This window comes from Cynocephalus volans, chromosome 8 (assembly GCF_027409185.1).
Source record: "Cynocephalus volans isolate mCynVol1 chromosome 8, mCynVol1.pri, whole genome shotgun sequence".
Classification (NCBI taxonomy): domain Eukaryota; kingdom Metazoa; phylum Chordata; class Mammalia; order Dermoptera; family Cynocephalidae; genus Cynocephalus; species Cynocephalus volans.
Window position 1 is genome coordinate 7,567,864 of NC_084467.1, and position 23,056 is coordinate 7,590,919.

General features: G+C 43.3%; 1 protein-coding gene and 1 long non-coding RNA gene across 5 annotated transcripts in view; one reads left to right on the forward strand and one right to left on the reverse strand.

The window, feature by feature from the left end:
• The window catches only part of CLSTN1 (calsyntenin 1), a 64,155-nt gene extending 47,711 nt beyond the window's left edge, over positions 1-16,444 (reverse strand). For 3 of the 4 annotated variants that reach the window (XM_063104698.1, XM_063104699.1, XM_063104696.1), the window contains exon 1: positions 16,113-16,443. In XM_063104698.1, coding sequence (XP_062960768.1) covers positions 16,113-16,206 — 94 coding nt within the window. In that variant the 5' untranslated portion in view covers positions 16,207-16,443. Of the gene's footprint in view, positions 1-16,112 lie in introns of all 4 variants that reach the window. The other variant, XM_063104700.1, reaches the window with a different exon arrangement.
• A 170-nt stretch (positions 16,445-16,614) lies between these two features.
• Positions 16,615-17,410, forward strand: LOC134383540 (uncharacterized). The gene is made up of 2 exons (XR_010024189.1): positions 16,615-16,900; positions 17,263-17,410. It is a non-coding gene; the product is annotated as an uncharacterized LOC134383540 (long non-coding RNA).
• The last annotated feature ends 5,646 nt before the right edge of the window (positions 17,411-23,056 follow it).

The following is a 23,056-nucleotide window of genomic DNA, read 5'->3' on the forward strand; positions in this document are numbered from 1 at the left end:
AATGAACAAATGGAATTTGAAATTAAAAACACATTATCATTTACACTAGCACCTCCAAAAATGAAACACCTAGGTAAATCTAACAAAATATGTATAAGATCTATATGAGGAAACCTACAAAACTCTAATGAAATCAAAGAACTAAATAAATCGAGAGAAGATCCATTTTCACGGACAGAAAGACAATATTGTCAGTTCCTTCCAACTTGATCATTAGATTCAACAGAGTCCCAGAAAAAATCCCAGCAAGTTACTTTGCAGATATGGACAAGCTGATTCTAATGTTTACATGGAGAGGCAAAAGACGCAGAACATCTAACACATTACTGAAGTTAAAGGACAAAGTTGGAGGACTGACACTACCTGACTTCAAAACGTACTACAGGGCCGACCCCATGGCTCACTCGGGAGAGTGCGGTGCTGGGAGCGCAGCAGTTCTCCCGCTGCGGGTTCAGATCCTATATAGGGCTGGCCGGTGCGCTCACTGGCTGAGCATGGTGCGGATGACACCAAGCCAAGGGTTGCAATCCCCTTACCAGTCACAAAAACAACAACAACAACAAAAAAAAACGTACTACAAAGTTACAGTAGCCAAGACAATGTAGTACTGGTGAAAGAACAGATAAATAGATCAGTGAAACAGAATAGACACCCAGAAATAGGCCACAAAGTATAATCAACTGACAAAGTAGCAAAGGCAACACAAACGAGAAAAGATGGTCTTCGCTACAAATGGAACAACTGGACATCAACATGCAAAAGCATCTAGACATAGATATTTACACCCTTCATGAAAATTAACTCAAAATGGATCAGTGACCTAAATAAAAAATGCAAAACTCCAGAACTCCTTGGAGACAACACAGTAGAAAATCTAGATGACCTTGGGTATGGCAATGACTTTTTAGATATGACACCAAAGGCATGATCCGTAAAAGAAATAAATGATAAGCTGGGCTTCGTTAAATTTTAAAACGTCTGCTCTACAAAAGACACTGGCAAGAGAATGAAAAGACAAGTCACAGACTGGGAGAAAATATTTGCAAAAGACATATCTGATAAGAGACTGTTGTCCAAAACAAAGAGCTCTTAGAACTAACAAGAAAACAGCCTAGTTAAGAAGTGTGCAAAAGGGCCGGCCCGTGGCTCACTTGGTAGAGTGCGGTGCTGATGGCGCCAAGGCCCCGGGTTCGGATCCCATATACGGATGGCCGGTTCGCTCACTGGCTGAGCGTGGTGCTGACAACACCAAGTCAAGGGTTAAGATCCCCTTACCGGTCATCTTTTAAAAAAAAAAAAAAAAAAAAAAAAAAGAAGTGTGCAAAAGACCGGAATAGACACCTCACCAAAGAAGATCTACAGATAGCAAGTAAGTATATGAAAAACTGTTCCACATGCTGTGTCACCAGGGAAATGCAAACTTGCACAACAGTGAGACACCACTACAAACCTATTAGAATGGTCAAAATGCAGAACACTGACAACACCACATGCTGACGAGGATGTGGAGCAACAGGAACCCTCACTCATTGCTGGTGGGATGCAAAACGGCGCAGCCACACTGCAAGACAGCTGGGCAGTTTCTGACAAAACTAAATGTACTCTTAACATACACAACCACCTCACTGCTTGGTACCCAAATGAACTGAAAACTTACGTCCATACAAAGACCCGCACGTGATGATAGCAGCAGCGTTGTTCATGACTGCCAAAACGTAGAAGCAACCAAGATGTCCTTCACCAGGTGAACGGATAAACTGTGCTACATCCGGACAGTGGAATATTATTTAGTGCTAAAAAGAAATGAGCTATCAAGCCATGGAAAGACATGGAGGAAAATTGAATGCATATTACTAAGTGAAAGAAGCCAATCTGAAAAGGCTACGTACTGTATGATTCCAACTGTATGACATTCTGGAAAAGGCAAAACTATGGAGACAGTAAAAGGATCAGTGGTTGCCAGGGGTTAGGGTGGAGGGAAGAATGAATAGGCAGACATCAGAGCATTTGCAGAACAGTGAGACTATTCTATATGATACTACAGTGGTGGATACATGTTACCACACATTTGTCAAAACCCATAGAATGTACAATTCCAAAGGTAAATCATAATACAAAATATTTATGAACTTTGGGTAATAATGATATTTCAATGTAGGTTCATCAGTTGTATCAAACATACTCCTGTGGTGCAGCAGCTTGATAGTGGGGGAGGCTGTGTAGGGGGCTGGGGATATATGGGAAAATATCTGTACTGTCTGTCTACTTAATTTTTCTGTGAACTTAAAACTGCTCCAAACAAGACTTTAAAAAATAAAGCTGATTGATTTTTTAAAATTGTTCATATTATGTTACATAAATTTCACTACAACTTAAAAATGGGGAGAAGGGAAAAGTTATATGGAACTGGGACAATAAAACAGCAAACACACAGTACTTATATAGTCTTCTAAACATTTTACAAAACTTTAATTCTCCTAACAACACTATGAGATGGGTATTATTGCTATTCCCATTTTACAGATGAAGAAACTGAGACACAGGGAGATTAAGTAACCTGTACAAGGTCACAGAGCTAGTGACTGACAGGGATGGGATCTGAACTCCAATAGTTTAGCTCCAGAGTCCATGCTTTTAACCGTGCCACTAGACTCCTACAGTGCCAAAATTTATGCTGTGGGGATCCAGAGGCAGAATTACAACCAAGGACTTTCTGACAATGAAGGCTGCCCCTCCAAAATGAAAGGAACTCCCTGATTAGAAGAGTTCCAGCAGAGACTGGCTAACTGATGTCAGTACACCCTGTAGAGAGGAATCCGACATCAAAGTGGCACCAGATAAATTTCTAAAGTTCTTGTCAATTTTGCAACTGTGATTTGAGCAGTGTGCAAATTTCTGAGATGTTCACATAAAAAAGTGCTACAGAATTAAAGATAATGTGACTCTGTTAATACAATGTACTATTTATCCAGAATTTTAAAAACTCCATTCTAATTTTTTTTTTTTTTTTTTTTTTTTGTCTTTTTCGTGACCGGCACTCAGCCAGTGAGTGCACCCGCCATTCCTATATAGGATCCGAACCCGTGGCCCTCAATCTGGAGTGTTTTTAACCCTGTTTTTTCTGTAATAAAGAATATTCAGAAATAAATTTGGATGACTTAATGTACCTTTCATGTATAGTTGAGTCAGGAAAATAGATTATAAAATTAGAATGGAAGGGCCGACCCTGTGGCGCACTCGGGAGAGTGCTGCGCTGGCAGCGCGGCGACGCTCCCGCCGCGGGTTCGGAACCTATATAGGACTGACCGGTGCACTCACTGGCTGAGTGCCGGTCACGAAAAAACGACAAAAAAAAAAAAAAAAAAAAAAAACACTCCAGATTGGACTCCACTGCTCATTCCTACTTTTCAAATTCTGAGCTATAAAAACTTCACTGACGACAGTAACAACTTCACTTGTTCACGGACCAACTGAGCCAAGTCATTTCTAAAGTCCCTTCCATTTCTAGAATTCTAGCCATATAATTCAGATGCTTTTTAAAGATAGATTAGCAGGGTTGTTTTTTTTTAAGTTTAGGGGTTTAAAAAAGCGCTTACCATTCTAATGCAAAAATATACAAGTAATCAGAGCTTTTTTTTTTTAAGTCGGAAGGCAATTTGCTAGATTTTATTTATTTATTTATTTTTTATTTATTTATTTTTTTTAATTTTTTTTTTTTTCGTGACCGGCACTCAGCCAGTGAGTGCACCGGCCATTCCTATATAGGATCCGAACCTGCGGCCGCTGGGAGCGTCGCCGCGCGCAATTTGCTAGATTTTAAAAGTGGAGGACTCTATCGCAAAAGGGTAGAAAGGATAAGATAACCTCTCCAGGGGAAACTGGACTTATGGAATGTAGTCTAGGCAAAAACTGGGTCACTGGTAATCATGGATAATGCCAAAACAAATAAACAAACAAAACGCCCTAGAACTACAGTTCTCAACCTTCCCCACCAAGGCAAAGGCAGCAGGGATATGCCCGTGCACAACTATCCCATGGCTAAAACCCCAAAAGATTTTTCAGGAAAATAAAGCAAACAGCAGCACAAACTTCTTTTATCGTGGTAGTCATATAAAGTGTTTTACAATGAAATCCACCATTTAACGGTCTCAAAAAGGCCACCTTGTGAGGAAAAACAGAGACGGTAATCTTTGTTTTTAAACTATGAACTTTAAAAAAATAAAATAAAAGAGGGCCAGCCTGTGGCTCACTTGGGAGAGCGTGGTGCTGACAACATCCCCTTACTGGTCATCTTTTTAAAAAAATTTTTTTAAAGCCTTGATTTTTTTTCTAAATCTCATGAAAATATTAATAAGGCGAGTAAGGGTATACTACCAAAGAATAAGCCCAAATAAACCTGATTTTAATTTTTTTTCACCTATTCTTGCCTTCTCCCTTATTAAAAATGTGTCCTATAGTAAAACTTAAAAGGGAACCAAAGTAACCATGCACGCACACAAGATCCTGATTCCGCACATGATGGACACAGCTGTCCACCTGTAAGGGTCGCTCACTGGGCAGTGACAGCCTGTGCTGGACATTACAGGCAATTCCAGGCCTGGGGGCCATAACTCCACCATCTTCCCTGCTCTAGAAAGTAAGGGACAACGTGAACGGGGGGAGAGACGTGATTATGTAAAGAAACTGCATTAACTCTAATTTCCCTTTTATTTTTAAGTAAATCATTTGCAAGCTTTGCTTTGCTACTTCAACTATCATTTAGAAGCAAATTTTGGTGACATATCCCCCAATTGTATTTTGACAACCACTGCCCTACAGCAGCAATTACCAGAATGCGGTCTGAGGGCTTCTGGGGGTCCTCAAAGACCTTTTCAGGGTGTCCACAAAGCCTTCTCTTTTCCAACTATGTCTCTGCGTGAGGATGAATTTTTCTCATCTACTTCAAACAGACAACAAACAGGAATAGACTGAATGCAGAATCCAGCTGTCTCCTCTAAGTCAGACATTAAAGAGATCAGCAAAAATGTAAAGCAATGCCACTCTTCTTACTAAATTTTTTGTTTTAGAAAATATAGTTATTTTTTATTAAAAATACGTTATTAAAGTTACTATATAATGGTTTATTATTGCTATTTTAAATAGATTAAACTATTTAATAGGTTCTCACTTTTAATTTCTAATTGAGTAAATACTGATAGATATAACCCACATAACCACAAGTTCTTTAAAGTCTTCAATAATTTTTGAGCACAGGGTCCTGAGACCTAACAATGTGGGAACCCTAAAGGACTGTTTACCTAGATTCCACTACATTCCTCTGAGAGATTATTTTACACACCATATCTAGTACAAGTGTTGTTGAATGAATGACATTAACAGAATGTTATAAAACAACCTGTATCATAGGATCGCATTGTTTCAAACTTTATGTAGCTAAATTTTCACAATAATAAAAAAAGAATAGAAAGACACACAAAAATGTGAACACTAGTAATTCAGAGAGGCAGTATCTTAAGTCATCTTAACTTATTCTTTTTTGCACTAACAGTATTTTCTTTTTACTCCTGGACTAGCACTTCCCAAAGTGCACTCTATGGAAAACTGGTGCCATGCAATGCTACAGGGAGAGTCCAGGGTCAAGTTAGTTGGGCCAATGTGGGTTATACCCCTGCTTGGCAAATCCTCAACACACTCAGGTGCACTACAGATTCTGGAAGTCCTGCAGCAATGAAACCTGTTTAACTTTAACAGCATTTCCCCCACTTAGCTGACCATCGGACCCCTTTTACCAAATAACACCTATCCACGTAACACACTTAGGGAAACACTGCCTTAGAGATCAATCTATCGTCCTATCATCCTATGTGACAATTCTGAAGAGGAAACCTACAGGTGATCACTCTCATTACCGTTAGAGGTCACTATGTCACCATTATTTACAATGGATGACTTCTAGTAAAGACAATATTAAACAATACATATAAGTCCAATTAAGAATAGTTGGGAGTAATGTAAAATAGTTTGTTTTTTTTTTTAAATTTTGGCCTCTGGATGGTAACAGGGATTGAACTCTGGACACAAAATACATTTTTTACATTTACTTTAGTAAAATACCTCTAACAAAAGAGTAAATTTAATTCATATAGATTGAGCAACTTGGAAAATCCGAAGAATAGTATTAAATAGCAATTCTTTTTTTCTCTCATTTTTAAAATAGCGATTCTTAAGTAAAATTTTCTTTAGTGAAAAACATTAAGTACATTTAACTGAAAGTCATTCCTTTCTATAATGCACATTAGTAAGGACATGACCAGCACACACAGGCAGATCCCTTGTGGCAGACACACAACCTGCAGATGCCCGCCGCCCCCTGCCCTGCCCCTCCTCCCTCCAGCCACTGCGGCAGTGCTGCCACCTGGGCGGGCACCAGGGGACTCGTTGGTCCTGGTCTCCTCCTTGTGCTTCCTTCCTTCCTTCTGGAGATCACAATGCATGGGCTACTTTCCCTCCACTTCCTCTCACTGGCCCGGTCACTCAGGACTCAGGTAACTAGGCTTCTGCCACCTGCTTCTCGACCTTTCTCTTCATCCCACGTGTGAGCCACGGCCTCTTAGAGCTACTCCACCACTTCAAGGCCTACTTACCACAAAATCTAAACTAGCACTTCACCACTGGTTTACATAACTACTAATGTTGTAATGGGTGTGTGTGCACTGTGTTTCATTGCAAATTTGCCCAATTTCTACTTTTTACAAGTTAAGCAGGTTTCAGATAGTTACTTTTGGAGCTTAAACAGTTTATAGCAGTGTTTCCATGGGGAAAATACAATTTAAGTCCCAATTTGAACTCCTAATAGATCAACATAAGTTGCCTTTTCAGTTCATCTGGGAATCAGAAATGGCTTAGGTCTCAGGACACGATATGTCAAAACAAAGCTAGGGTGAGGCAGTGGATGAACTTCAAGTGGAGGTGAGTTCGGTTTACCCAGGCAACAGGATCTGAGACTAGATTTAAAATGTGCCTGAGCACTCAGGAGAAAAGATCTCAATCTGAGGAGAACTAGACGTGAGCTAACTTGTGTGAGCCACCGTTGGGGGTTTCTCAGGTGTGGGGGTTCCATCACTGCCCTCTGCACGAGCTTGCCTGAGTTTACCTGTCTGTACTTGGGTTTCCAAAACATAAGAAAGTACAGTCAGGATCGCTCTATGCCAAGCCAAGGCTTTTGCCCCCACTGAGCTGAGTTTCTAGATAAAATAGAAACCTGAGAAACCCTTCAGCCCTCTCCCTCAGGCCTAAACAACCAAAGCCTGGCCTAAGTGGCCCATATTTGTCTTCCCTTGCCCCTGGCTTCGCTCTGTCCATCAGGGCTCAAGACCCCATCAGCAGAAGGCACCCACAACCCAAGCTGAGAGGACACAATGGCCCTCCAGGCTCTGCCAGGGCTCAGACCTCTAGGCCCACACTGTCACTGTGCCACCCAGACACCTCCCAGAGAAGACACAGGATGTGACTAACAGCCATATCGGACATCCACCACCCAGCCTGGGCTCCCTCCAGCAGCCGCTCTGAGCAGTCCTCGCCGACTCCCACAACTCCCTTACTCACCTGAGGCTCTGTCATGCTCTTGGGCCAATATCTAGCCCTGGATAATTTGCTCCTTCGACCTCTGCAGTCAGGCTGCCGTGCAAACCACCCTGCACTGTGCATTCCTGACGGCCACTCACAACCTCTCAGTCACCAATGCACCTGCCTTTCCTCTGTCCTCAGATTTTCATTCATCTCTCCAAAATCTAAACTGAACCACACCCACCTGGAATGCCTGATGCTCTCTCCTCTCTGTTCTCTGGTCACTTCTCTTACTCCTATGACCCTAACAACAATCTAAGATACACTTCACATGGAATGAGAAAAATGCAAAAAAGACATCATGTGTTCAGACCCACCTGCCATATGCTTAGTCTTTTTTAAGTAGTAAAAATCTCAAACCTTTTAATAAATAGGCAGAAATAATAATTCTAGAAAATATGGGGTTAATAAAATTTTACCAATTGAATAAGCAAATATATACTCATTACTGGCACTGATGACCCCCCTAAAACAACATTTCATTCAAACAAATATTAATGTTGTAATTATTATTATTTAACAATCACCAGAAGGGGGGAAAGGCTAAGTTTTGAAATTATCCCAGCGGTACATGTTCCAGTTTAGAAGAGGTTTAAAAATGTCAGATTTCATACTGTAGTGGATTGAGTTATATCCCCCAAAACTCATTGAAGCTTGAATTGTGCTCCCCAAGTTTTATGTATTAGAAACTTAGCCCCACTCTGACTGTTAAGAAGGTGGAAAATCTTGGGCCGGCCCGTGGCTCACTCGGGAGAGTGCGGTGCTAATAACACCAAGGCCCTGGGTTCGGATCCCATATATGGATGGCCGGTTCGCTCACGTGCTGACCACACCAAGTCAAGGGTTAAGATCCCCTTACCGTTCATCTTTAAAAAAAAAAAAAAAAAAAAAAAGAAGGTGGAAAATCTTATCACGGTAATTGAAAGGTGGAGCCCTGAAGAGGTGATTGGATTGTAGGACTGTGCAGTAGTGAACAGATTAAAAATGGTGGTCAGAGGCGTGGTTCTGGGGGCTTTAAAAGAAAAGGAGAGTCTGTCTCTTTCTTTCTGCTCTCTCTGCTTCCACCATCTTGCAATGTGAGACCCCTGGGTCACTGTCACCACCACCCAATGGACTTTGGACTTCCCAGCCTCAGAAACTATAAGCAATAAATTTCATTTTCTTTAAAAATTACCCAATTCCAAGTATTTTGTTATAAAAAATGGAAACAGACTAACACACATACAAAAAAACATTTAACTCGGTATATATTTTCTACTTGAGACTTGGAATGTTTAGAAGACCTGTATTAGTTGCTCCTTAGCTAAGCAAGAGAAGGTTCTCGTACACTTGGGCATGGACTTTCTAAACTCTTGCCAAATGAAAATGCTTTATACAGGAATCAGAAGCAGGTATCAATGGATATTTACAAATAACTCGGGAGCAAGAATAGATCTTGCCAACTCAGGGCTTTATAATGCAGCCTGAGGGTTATCAAAGTACCTTACCATTAACACAGCACTGGCTCAAACACTGAGAATGACCGCAGCCCACCGGGCAGCCCCCCTACTGTTTCTTAATAATTTTAGCCCAGAGCAAGTGGTGCCTAAGGAGAAAATTAAATATAAATCAGTATGCCTTGCTACTAACTACCCTGATAAATGTTTGAAATGCATGGCAAAAAAAAGATTACAGATTATCCAAGAATTTTAATTATTTCTGTTATGTTTGTTACTTATTCCATAAGTAACAGGACACCAGCTTGATTTAGTCAAGGTATTTTAAAGGTAAACATAACCTGCTTGACACAGGGCTTTAATCCCCCAAATCATAAGCAACCCTGTTTCTCAATTAGCCTCTACCTAAGATTTGTTCTGTCTATTGCGAACTTAATATGGTCTGTCCTTTGCTAGGTGCTGGGGACTGAAAGAAGACTGGGCAGCCTCCACCCTGAGGCCACTGGAGAATAAAAAGCAGGAGTCTTCCCATGAGGGTGGAAGTATCTGTGGGGTGGGGGTGGAGGAGCTGGGCACTGAGAGTGCACCCAGAGGACGAACAGCTCTGGCGAGAACCTCAGCCCAGGCCCACATTCCGACTATTAACACTCTGCCGTCCAAGCTTATCAATACTCAGGGCTAGTGTCCTGCGTGTGCCAGGCCCCATGCTTAGCAGGCACCATGCTTGGTTTCATGCTCTGCTATCATCTTGAAATTCTCCATAATTTTTGAACAAGGGGCCCTACACTTTCATTTTGCCCTTGGCCTCTCGAATTATGTAGCTGGTCCTATCAATATGCATCAGAAATACACCAAATTAAATGTGACTGGATTCTGCACTTCAGATGGAATAAATTATATTCTTTAAAAAGACGCTTAATAGACAACCTTATACAAATTCTAAAGTTTTTATATTTCTTCAATTTAAGTTTATGACATTCAACTGTTTCTAGGTGGGCCTTAAAATGAAAGTACTATATAAGAAATATTTTAAAGAATTAGGAAGAGCCCAGAATAAATATGTCTTTGTTACACTTTCAGTAGGTATTAAACAAAGATGACATTTTTACTGAGTTTTAAAATTCCCTTTGAAACTAGAGACATATTTCTAAGTGTTTTATACTATGATTGAAGGTCGGGTAAATAAGGAATAGTTAATTAAAGAATAAAATCAAAAGATGAGACAAAATAATTTACTTTTTAACAAAGCACACTTTTTAGCCAATTAGCATAACAAAAATGTAATAAAGAAATGTCATTTTCTAAACTAGTTGTAGAATCCTAGGGTTTTTCCAGTCCCTTTCATAAAGTCAAACCCTGCTCCTAGAATCTAGGTATTTTCTCTGCATGTGAGTGGGTAGGTGTCCCCCAACATGGAGTCTGCAGCCAGTACTAGCTCATTCCTCAGATATTGAACAGAAATCGGGGTCTGGGGGATGCTGCACCACAAATGCTCTTAGCCTCTCTTAACATGAGAGGTGGTGAAAACGGAGAGCTGTAGGGCTGGGTGACCACACAGACGTGAAGGAGTGACCATCCTAAGGAAAGCCAACTAAAGTCTCAAACAACGTTTTTAAGAACAGGGTTGCTTTGTGAGCTAGCCAGTGCCCAGCACTAGTGAAGATCAAACAGAGGTTGAATGATCGACCATCAGGGACGTGTGAAAAAAATGTCCGTTTTACAGGGAAGGCCACTTAAGGACAGAGGACAGAGCTTTCAAACTTCCTTTTAACTCAGTCTCAAGTCTTAAGGACAAATTCCATGGGAAACAATGGCGAAGGAAGGAATGGGTTGGATGAAATGCCAGTTTGCCCCTAGAGGAGGAAGAAAATCAGCAACTGAAAACCCTAATAAGGAAGACTGTGAAACATGTGTAAGGGTACTTCAAAAAGTTTGTGGAAAAACAGAATTCAAAGATAATACAAATCCTCCCGTGAACTTTTTGAAGTGCTCTCGGACCTGAGGAGAAAGATGCTTCAGTTGAGTGATTACGGAGGCCAAGAGTGAGTGCGGGACGGACCGCCAAGTCGGAAAGCAGTCTGGCAGTCCCTCAAAGTGTTAAACACAGACTTACCGTAAGACCCAGCAACTGCACTCCTAAGTATGCACCAAGAGAACCAAAAACGTATGCCCACACAAAATCCCATATGTGAATGTTCACAGCGATGTTTTTCATAATAGCTAAAAAGTAGACACAATCCAGATGTCCATCAACGGATGAACGGATGAATAAAACGCAGGAGATCCCTATGATGGAATATTACTCAGCCGTGAAAAGCAACGAAGTTCTGACACATGATACCACATGGATGAACCTTGGGAACATCATGCTAAGTGAATGAAGCCAGTCACAAAAACCCACATGTCATATGATCCCATTGATATGAAATGTCCAGAATAAGCAAATCCATACACAGAAAGTGGATTCGTGGTTGTCAGGAGATGGGGGTGGAGCGTGGGGAGGACAGCTAGTGGGCATAGGGTTTCTTTCTGGGGTGATGAAAACATTCTGGAATTAAATAGCGGTGATAGTTGCACAACTTCACGAATGTTGCTAAAATCACTGAATTGTATACCTTAAAAGGATAAATTTTATGGTATGAAAGTTATATCTCCATAAAGCTATTTAAAAAAAAAAAAACAAGAGTGGTTGTAAGAAGAAGTGGTCTTCTTTTGTCCTAAACAAAGAGTTAAAGAAGGTGCAGATCAAGGTAGGCTTGAAAGCAGCAGTCTCAACAGAAGTTCTTGTCAAGGAGAATCAGACGGGCCCAGAGCAGCTGGCTGAAAGAAATGGTCATTCTGACCAAAAAGGTAAGAAGGAAAAACATGATTCTTCCTTTAGTATGCTATCACATACTTCTTACAGGGTTCTAGAATGGAACAAAGTTAACTGTCAGATGTGTTTTATAGGTTTTTAAGATGTTCTAAATTCAGTTACTTTGAAGTAACTGAATCTTTGCCGAGAACCTTTAAAAATAAAAAAGCCTTAGCAACAGATCTTGTGAAAAATGTTAATCTAATAATATCATCCTAAAGTTAAACAAGAAAATGAGCAAATATGCCTAAAATATAGGGGAGAAAGGACCTATCAAATCGGGGACAACTGGATGAATCTGAATTCCCAGGAGGTGGTGGCTCTTATGGAAAAGATGGGTCCTATATATCTGTCTGGTGTCAAAATGTCACTTTTGAAGGTTGTTGGTTTTGTTTTTTTTTAAACAATGCTAGATCATGACACTACATAAATCATTTCCACCAATCTTGAACCCATATTCCTGGAGCTCTACTAAAATCTGTAACTTATAGCAAATCAACATTTAAAATTTCATTTATAAAGACACATTTCTTCAAGCAACTCTGCTTCTACCAAATCAAGACCACAGAAAAAGCAAATTATAATAATCTAAAACCTCAACCACAATACATGAGAAACAGATTCTTAGTGGTTTTCAGGATAATCAGATCTTCTATTTTGTTTCAATTCTTATAAATAAAAACTCTATCCAAAAAAATTACATTTTCCTGTCTTATAAAGCAATAATAATTCTATCTTTTTTTTTTTCCATGTTCTAAAATCTTAACGTACCTCAGGTTCCTCATGTCAAACATTTAGATTTAGTTTACTAAGTTTCACCAAGACCTGAAACTAGTGTTATGACATTACAACACTCTCTAATTTCAAGCACAAATAATGTCATATTTCATAACAATTTCATTTACTGGACATATTCCTCATATCTAAAACTAAAATATTCATTGCTCTTTTTGGCTTAAAAATCAAATACTACTGACACAGATAATGTATGATATGAGCTTCTAAACATTCCTTTTGAAAAAAAATTCCTATGGAACTGCTTAGTTTTTTTTTAATGCTTTTTCTCCTAAAAGTAGTATATAGCCAAAGGCTGAATGCCGGTTAACTGAAAATTAGTAATACCTTATTATTTCTTCAGCAGTTATAGGTCTTCTATGTGAAATAAATGTTCTTTACTTTCAGCATTAAAGAGATTAGACTAAGAGTAATACCAAAGTCTATATTCAAATGACTTTTCTCAAAATTGCTTCTGAAAAACAAAGTAACAAATTAAGAAACCATCTTTCAAAAAAGCTGAGAATTACATTTTTTTTTTAATGGACTCAAAGTGGGAGCCACAGAGCTACAACCTTCAAAGGCTGTTGGACAGATTTTTATGATCTAATATCCCCGACATTGCAATCAACAGAATGGATCCTTGAAAAATTATCTGTTAATGAATCTCCATATCCACACTGCAGAATTTAAGTCTGCTTTACACTCCAAAGCTTTTTTCAGTATGCAACACTTATCCGTTACTTGAAAATGAGCACGTAAAAATACCACGTCATCTAAACTGAAATATTGTTCTCTCTCCTTCATCCAATCACACAACAAATATTGTGTGCCTGCTTCATGCTGATGAAAGTACATACATGCAAACAACACACCCTGTCACCTTGGAGCATATGAGGGGAAACAGACGACAACATAAATAAGAAAATAACAAAGCATGTTACAATGGGATAAGTGCTGTGGAAAAAGACAAAGTGAATCAGCGAAAAGCAGATTCAGGCAGAGAGATGATTTAATATAGGCTGGTGAGGGAGAGGCCTCACTGAGAAGTCTGTATGCAAACAGAAAAATAATAGTGAATATCACTTATTTGGCTTTGAAATGTATTGTATGACTGCATTTATTTTTTTAATATTCACACAAGCTTTCCATTTTCTCTACTTCAATTTTCTGTTTCCTGATCTCCCTAACTGGAGAGAAGGCAGGCAGACTGCAAAGATGGCCATCCGGGGCATGCTAAGGATATTTCTCCTAATATTTTGGCTTTAATTATTTTTCATTTTTTGTAAGAATGATAACTACAATTAAAGTGAAATCTTGGGGTTGTCTAAAAAATAACTAATTAACAGTCAAAATGCAATTTATATTAGAAAATCTATCACTCTCCAGTGATCCTTACCCCATTAATAACTGTTAGTGGGTTAGCTCAGTTGGTTAGAGCATGGTGTTATAATCCCAAAGTCAAGGGTTAGGATCCCCATACCGGCCAGCCACAAAAAACAATAAAAAAAACTAAGTGCTACTGAAAAAAAATAAATAATAAATAATTGTTAGTGGTAGCTAGAGTATGAACAGCAGTTCACATCATACTATCTTGCAGCAATAAAATATTCCAAGAGTAGCTGAAATGATCTTTTTAAATGAGCCCACAGAAGGTGTCTCCACAAATTGCTATTTACATATAAAATTCATTTGTAACATTCTGAAATGAAATCATTTTATTAGCATTTTATGTAACGTTCAAGAGACATTTTCTAACTTGCCAACTGAAAAAGCAACACATGCAACAGAATAACTGATGTTTAAAATGTTTTTATTTTGAAGACTAAGAATCCTGAAGTATATAACTGCACCAAGAAAAGCTTAGAGAAAATCGAGAAATAACAAACGACTCAAGTACTCAGAACACCTTTCACCTAAGATTTCTGACAGTCCACCATAATGAAGACATTCAGTAGTTGAAATTTATGCTGTTTAAGTAACCAAAGCAATTAAATAATGAATAACAAATGTAGGTGAATGGACAAACGTAAGAAAACACAGATTTTAACAACAAATGTGATCATTGACTAAACTAAATATACTTGAACTGTTCCCAAAATGCCCAATCCAAGCACACATTTTTTAAATGTGTGGGTTTTCCCCAAGAGAAGCAAAGCTTCGATTTTTTTTTTTCCTGGATATATTAGACTTTCAGACCTCCATCCGACATCTGGAAAGAACATTTTAAACTCAGCTTGATGCAACTCTTAAAAATCAAATCGAGAGCAATTAGATACTTAGTGACTAAGACCTGAATTTGACAGAGTCAACACAATGTTAGAAATGAAATAAAAGACGCATTCCAAGTTTATCGTCCTGGATGTGAAGAAAGGAACATGGAACAAGAGATGCATTCGCCTCTTATGCCCTTCACTTTGTGAACACCATACTTCTTCTCTCCGTTCTGTCATGCCAAGGAGGAGAAAACAAGAAATTTGAAAAGCTTGTTAAACTGAAATATGACCATTCCATCTAGACTTCTATCAATCATCCTCTCCAAAAATTCTTTTGATAAAAAAAATAGAAGAATAGACTCAGGTACTCTATAGACTACATCTAGACTACTTTGCTCCAAGGCCAGGGAAAATGTTTACGATTCAAAACCCATTCAGAAGCATGTATCTGCAATGCGTAAGCTTTTCGTTGGCAACATCAGTCAATACCAGAAAGCATGCAACGTTTAAAAGGTTAAGTGGATGAAGGTTAAAAAAATAATAATCAACCAATAAACATCATCTGCCACCTAACCATACAATAATGTCGGTCCTACAATCCTAAGGAATCAGAAGGGTTTCTCGTTTCCGTTCAGGCCATCGAACCCTTGCACGATCAAAATTACCGTCAGAAAAACTGCATCAAGGCGAAGGGGTGAAGTGAAGAAGACGGTTTCTATCACAGAGGGAGATCGCGGTTGCAAATCTCACCACGATTTCACCTTTGGGTGGAAGGTGGGAAGGGAGCAAAAACTTTCAGCCTCTGCTCGGTTGGAAACAGACGCTCAAAGGGCCCCGGGAGGAGGCGGCGCGGGGCGAAGTCGTGGTGTCCGCGGTGCCGCAGCAGAACATCGGGATCTCGGGAAAGGGACGCGGAGGAGTGGGCGCTTATGTAAGCGCACACCAAACCGGTGCGTGCACCCCCGCCCGATGCACATCGGAGCACACGACACACGTACGCGGCATCTCACCCAGGGGTGCGCCCCAGCCCGCCGGCGCTGCCGAGGAAGGTGGCCTGCGACCCCTCGGCCCGTCTGCACGTCCCTGTCCACCCCCCATAAGCGCAGCCACCAGCCCGGGCTGCACGGGGGTGGCCGAGGCCCAGGCGCCCCGCCCGGGTCCGAGCCCGGCTTCCCCGGCTCCCCGCGGCCCGGCCCCGTCGCTTACCTCGCGCGGCCCAGACCCCGCCGCCGCACAGCAGCCCGGCCAGCAGCAGCAGCCGGGCGGCCGGGGCCAGCGCGGGCGCAGGGCGGCGCAGCATCGCTCGGGCTCCCGGCGCCGCGGCCGGCCTGAGGCGGGAGCGGCAGGGAGGAGCGCGCGACGCGGAGCGGGGCTCTCGCGGCCCGGGGCCGGCTGCTGGGCGGCGCGGCGAGCACCGGGGTCCGAGGAGGAGCCGCCGCCGCCGTCGCCGCCGCGACGCTGGGCCGCGCGCTCGGGCAGCGGGCGCCCTCCCCTCCTCGGAGCAGCGCCTCGCTGGAGGCAGCGGCAGCGACTAAGATGGCGGCGGCGCTCTCTCTCGGGTCCGGACAGGGGACCCGGCCGGGGGCGGGGTGGCGACGGGAGGGGCGGGGAGGGAGCGGCGCCAGGCGCGCGCGCGGCGGACCCGGGGAGCGTGCGGCGCGCGCCCCCGAACCCTCGGGGGCGGAGCCTGGGGCGCGCGCCGGCGGGGACGCGCCCCGGGGGGACGGCAGCCGCTCCGCGTCCCCGCGCGCGCTCCCGAGCGGCACCTGGGGCCCGCGCCCCCTTCTCCAGCCTGAAGGACTTGTGCTTCCCACTCCCCCACCCCGAGGGCTGCAGATCCCGGCGGGACCGCGCAGTCCGGACCCCCCCGAGCGCCGGCGCTTTGTCACTGCGGGCAAGTCACGTCGCCTCTCAGAACCTCGGGGTCCCCTTCTGCTGAGTGCAGGTGACGGGAGGGAGCTCGCAGCGTCGTGAAAGGTGCTCAAGGAGACGAGGTCAGCGAAACGCGGTTGGGAAACAAGCCAGGGCCGCGCAGCACGTGCCGCGCTGTTCCCACCCCGGGACTGGGTGCTGGGGGTGGGGACCTGCCCCCAAGAAGTCCGTCCTGAATTTACTGAAGAAATCCTTTTGTGGCTTCTTTAAGGCGTCTTACGTGCTTGCTCCTTCTAAGTGATCTTAGTGTGATGCCAGAGGACTCAGAAATGCGGCAGTCCTCCCCCTTTCCTTGCGTCCTGGGGCCCACATCTTCTTTCTCTCAGCTGGACCCCTGAGACCCCCACACCAAAGAAAACAATTGAAACGCCTCTGTGCCAGGCACTGTACCTTATGACATGACATTGTTGGCTCTATTTTGCAGATGAGGAAACTAAGTCAGAAAGGCTAAATGACTTCCCCAGTTGAGACAACTAGTGGAAAAAGAAGAATCAGCCCTCAAGGACAAGATGGTCACATTAGGGAGACACCAACACCAAAAGTTAAATAACAATAAAACGTTAATTATTCAAGGCTGTGCTGGAGGAGCTATCCTTGGATATCTAGGGCCATGTTTTCAGAAAGGGTCCTGCTGCTGGTGGGCTATGGGGAGGCCAGTTGGGGGTGAGGTGGAGGAGGGTGTAGAGTAGTGGGCAAGGAGCCCAGAATGGTAGATTGAGGCCAGATTGGGCTGACTGGTTGCTCAGTTGGTCACAGCACAGCCTTATGTAACACCAAGGCCAGATTGTGAGGTGCCTCACCACGACAGGTTGAGGGATTTGGACTAGATCCTACCGGCAACACGAAGACCTTGAACAGCTGTGAACAGACGTGTGATGTGACCGAGGGGAGTTTCAAAAGCGATCTGTGATCAAATGTGCTCCTCCCTTTCCTTTGTTCCCCACAAGCATTCTCCACCAAAGCCGCAAGATTCCATCTCTATAGCATCTCTCCTTCCCTTGCCATCCCCTCCCCTGAGTTGAGGAAGACTAGACTCCCCTTGGCTGGGCTCCTCCCAAGGCACCTGCCTAGCCCCTGCCATCTCCAGGCCATGCCTCACTACCCCTTCCAGCCAAGGCTTGCAGTTGTCCTCTCCTAGGGTGGGCATTGCTGTTGCTTCTGTCCCTCCCTGGCTCTAAAACTCAGTGAGTGGCTCCCTGCTACACCCCATCAGGTCCAGGTGCCTCTCTGCTGGGCTTCCCACCCCTCAGCCTCGGGCCACACCCAGCTGACCTCAGGGCACACTGTCTGCCACACTCAGATTCATTCCTGCCCAGGGCCAACATGACATGGTACATCCTCCCCCTCCCCTGCCCTGAGCCTCGGGTCCTTACAGCAAACCTCTGGGCTGCCTCCTTCAGGAAGTCCTCCTGTCAGGCCCTTCCTCTTAAGTCCCCACCTGCTCTCACCGTACACTCCAGGCTTTATAATCTGCTGCTTTGTGCTCTCGACTCACTGATCCATCTGTGTCCTTCTCTCCTCCCTACTGTATTCTAGTGGGAAGGACCCAGATGGTACAGTCATACAGGACTGCACTGCAATTCTGGCTCCCGTTACTGCAAATGACCTTGGACAAGTATGGAACTTTCTGAGTCTCTTTCCTCACCAGCAAAATGGAATAACAATACAGAACCTACTTCTAGAGTGTGAGATTTGAATGAGACAACGTGATTAATGGGCCTCACAGAGCCTAGTGTACAGTATGTCTAAATATATGGTAGTTTCTCTTTTTTTCCTCATGGGTCTTAGCCTTGTGAGCTTCTAGTATACTGCTGAACACATAGTAGGTATTCAGTAAATACTCAGTGATGAACTAAATGAATTGCTGTGTTAGGATTTTTTTCTATTATGGAGCTCACACCTCAGAGAGTAAAAAATGTACCCTGTAGGTTTCCAGGGACCTTCCAGATTTACAAAACATAAAATCAGAAAGGTATTTCAGAACTATGTTTTGCATCAACAGGTCGATGCCAAGAGGGAAAATTTAATGTACTGTATTCAGTTCTATTAAAAACACAAACAAAAGCTCCTCAGTGTCTGGAATCCTGATCCCTTCATCTTCTTACCCTCGCTGTCCCTTAAAGAAACAAAGAGATAAGATCAAAAAGGTCCAGCGGCAGGTGGGGCAGACAGACAGCTGGTGAGCTCAGGGCAACCTGCACACACTGTGATTTTGCCGACATGAGGGTTAGTCCAGCTGCAAAGCTCAGCTGGAGAATCTTGGAAGCAAGGGAAACCAGTACACTTGGTTTCTGCTCTGCCTGACAATAACCTTGGCCATATTGGTACCTTTCAAGGGTCTCTCCCATGATGGATTAGTTAATCCTCAAAATGGCCCTGAGATGAGGATTGATGTGGATTCATGTCATGGTTAGCAGAGACAGGGTGTGGCCTGAGCTGAGCCACCGCTGACAAAGTGGCAGGGTCAAGGGCCCTGGAGCAGAGGGAAATGAGCTATCGCGCCCAGGCCCTTCCTTAGCAGGGAACATAGGCTTGAGGATAAGGATGTGGTTTTGTTCGCTGGTCAAGAAGGAGCTGAACTTTTGAATGTATGGTCAACCCATCTGAGGCTGTAGGTGGATAGGACCCAAGATTTTCCAAGATGCTGCACCTTCTGAAATGACTTTCACTAATCACAACCTCAATACTAAGCTCCTTACATGTAAATGACATATCATTTTTTTTTTTTAAAAGAAAGATGACTGGTAAGGGGATCTTAACCCTTGACTTGGTGTTATCAGCACCAGGCTCTCCCAAGTGAGCTAACCGGCCATCCCTATATAGGGATCCGAACCCGCGGCCTTGGTGTTATCAGCACCACACTCTCCCAAGTGAGCCACGGGCCGGCCCTGAAATAACATATCATTTATGCCTCCAACAACCCTTTACAGAAGGTACTTTTATTGTTCCTATTTTATAGATGAGAAAAATGTCAGATTTGCTGAACAGCACATTGCTAGAAAGTAAGACTCCTGGGATTGAATTTTATGTCTGTCTTGAGCTCAAAATGGTGCCTTAGCCCCTGTGTAAAATTATTCCAGGGATACCCAAAAAAGCCCTGCATAGGATCCCACAGCTTGGAGCCAGCCTGCTCCACGCAGTCGGAAGGTGGGCCTTCACGCCCTGGCTTTGCCACCCTGCAGCTGTACAGGGCCGTGGGAGGCATCACGCCTTGGGTTCCTCCTCCCTGGGGACATTCATTCCCAGGTCCAGAGTTGCTGCGCATACGAAATGTGATCACAGGCAGAAAAGCTCTGTGCCAGGGATGTGGAGCTGTTCTCAGGTGGGTGTGTTATTACGGTTTTGGACAGTGCGCGCTTGGCAAGCGTTGGTGGAGTGGAGTTGGAGGCAGGTAAGCAGTTATTATAGCCAATCTCCTAATGACATGCTCGGGAACAAACCCCCTCCAGGGCTGCAGCGGGAGAAGGTATGAGAATCGTGATAAAAGCAGCTGATTACAAACTCCTGAAAGTACTAAAAGCACAGCCCCCAGAACCACCACCAGGTCCACCTGGAGCCCCTAAAGGTGTGGGGTCTGGCCCCATCTCTGCCTTCTGGTGGCCTGGCCAGGTCACTTCATTGCTGTTAGATGGGGTAATTAATGAGAGGCAAAATGATGTGCTTAGGAGAAAGGACTCCGGTTGGGCAGACTTGGGTTCAAACTCATTACTATTAAGTTCCTTCCTTCTGTAAAATTTCTATTTAATTTTGTTTTATTGTTATATTATTTACATGGTTCCAAAGTCATATCTAGAAAGCAAAGTGTTCAGAGAAGTCTTGTTCCAGTCCTGTCTTTTCTTCCTTTCCTCCTTCTCTTTTTTGTTACCATTTTGTCTATTTTGGGCCTATCTTTCCATTGTGTGTGTGTGTGTGTGTTTTTAAATTCAAACATATCGATTATACATGTTTGTGGGTACAGAGTTATATTTCAATACATGTATACAGTGTGTGATGATCATATCAGGATAATTAGCATATTCGTGGGGGGGTTACTTTTTGGGTGGCTGGCCAGTACAGGGATCTGAACCCTTGACCTTGGTGTTATAACTATGCTCTAACCAACTGTGCCAACTGTGCCAGCCTGTGTGTTTTTTTAATACAAGAATACATTTGTATATATTTCTTTCCCCTTTCTTAGACAAAAGACGGTGTATTACACCTTATGTTCTACATCTTGCTTTTTTTTACTTAAGAAGATGTCCTAGAGATCATTTCATCATAGTATTCAGATATAATCTTCATTATTTTACATAGCTGCATAGTACTCCCTTGTGTGGACATACCAGGGTTTATTTAATCAGTTCCCTATTGAGGAATATTACTTCCCTGTTGATGAGTTATTTCGTGTTTTGCTTTTACAAAGAATGCTGCAGTGAGACTTTTTGTATTGTTTTTGCCATTTGTACTACTTTCTACCTCCACGGCCTTGAGTAAGGTCCTTAACCTCTCCAATCTCAGTATCTCCATCAGTCAAATGGAGATAACTCAGCGCCTCCTCACTGTGCTGGTGGAGAACAAATGAGCCAACGTGCACAAAGCAGAGAGCGCAGTGCCTGTCAGTAGAAGCAAGGGTTAAAAAGCATTGCTATTACTATTATTTGTGATTGTTCATGGCTTGGAGCTTTAAGCTATTCTGTCAGTGGCAGAAACCCTGACTTAGGTAGGGGCATTGAGCCTGTGGGCTTGTTTCAGCCTCTTTCTAAAGCTGGCTATGGCTTTCCATTTGCGAAGGATCTAAGAGAATATCCATGCATGAAGCATAACTATCGCCGGCTGATGAAAATTTCCAGAGAAGGAAAACCTCACCTTCCCACTTCTATAGCCTCAGTGGTGGGACAAGGATTGGGGTTTCCTACTTATACTCCCTCCCACCACACAACCAAAGGTAACATACAGCATATTTCCCTCATCTCTGCAGATGGGCAGCTGAGGAAGGTACAAGAGCCAATCACCTGTGTGTGTAGAGGAGGGGAAAGGGTGGTGATTTTATCCTGCCGTATGACTTAGACACCCCAATGCACTATGCAGCACACACATATGAGCAAACGTGGTCCCTACCCTCTGAGGACACACAAGCTGAACGCAATGTGCCCTGTCCATACATAACGCCCAGGTGGAAGAGGACTAGGCTGGGTTTCCAGGGAGGAGCAAGAGAGAAGGGAAAGGCTAGGGCAGAAAGCAGCACAGCTTCCCCAACACCACAGAGGAAACAGCCACTGTTCAGGCACGATGGAAATGGCACCAAACTTAGAGTCAGGAGGCCCCAGTTCTATCTGTGGCTCCACAGCACTTAGAACTGAGGAGAGGTTGGAGGGTAAAGTGGTTTAAAAAAATAGGAGGAATGTCTTACTCACATGATATGATTCAAGCAGACCTGGGTTCCAGTGATGAGCAGAAAAGACCCGACAATCTAATTACTCTGAGCTTCACTTTCCTCATCTGTCAAATGGGCGTCATGACCATCATAATACCGCCTTGAGATATTGTGAGGATTGAATGAGACTATGCATACAAAGGGTTTAGCTCGGTATGTGGCCCCGTAGTAGATGCTCCGTTAGTGGTAACTGCGCTCACCATGATCATGATGACGGTGATGATGGTGATGATATGTGCAAATGTACTTTGAAAAGTCTAAGTTATAATAATTACTTTCATGCAGTACTGTAGAGTTTGCATTTGTTTAATATTCTCCCTTTTTCAAAGGGCATGTATGTGCATTTGAGCCTCACAATAAGCTCCCTGGTAGGGGTTTTCATTCATCCCCATTTAACTGATGGGGAGCCAGGTGACTTGCCAAGACCATCCAGGTTAGAAGTGGCAGAGCCAGGCCTCACGTGAGGTTTATCTAGCTTTTTGTGTGTTTGCTTTTTCTTAGGTCTTGAAGCTCCCTGGGCCAATCAACTCCAGTAAAAATAAAGAGCCAGACTTCAGAATTTCTGGCCCTCTCCAGCCTCCAGCTCATTTAGTTGCTTGGCGATACCTCTTTTTTCTCCCTACTCATCTGTGTAGCAGGGCTTAATCACCCCCCAAGAGATCAAGAAATAACAAGCCCAGCTCACACATTTTTGCTGTGGGCCAGCTCTATCCGCACGTTATCTGATTTCATGCTGGCAGCAATGCCATGCAATGAAAACAATTATCATCTTTCTTTTACAGGGGAGGATGCTGGGCTCAGAGAA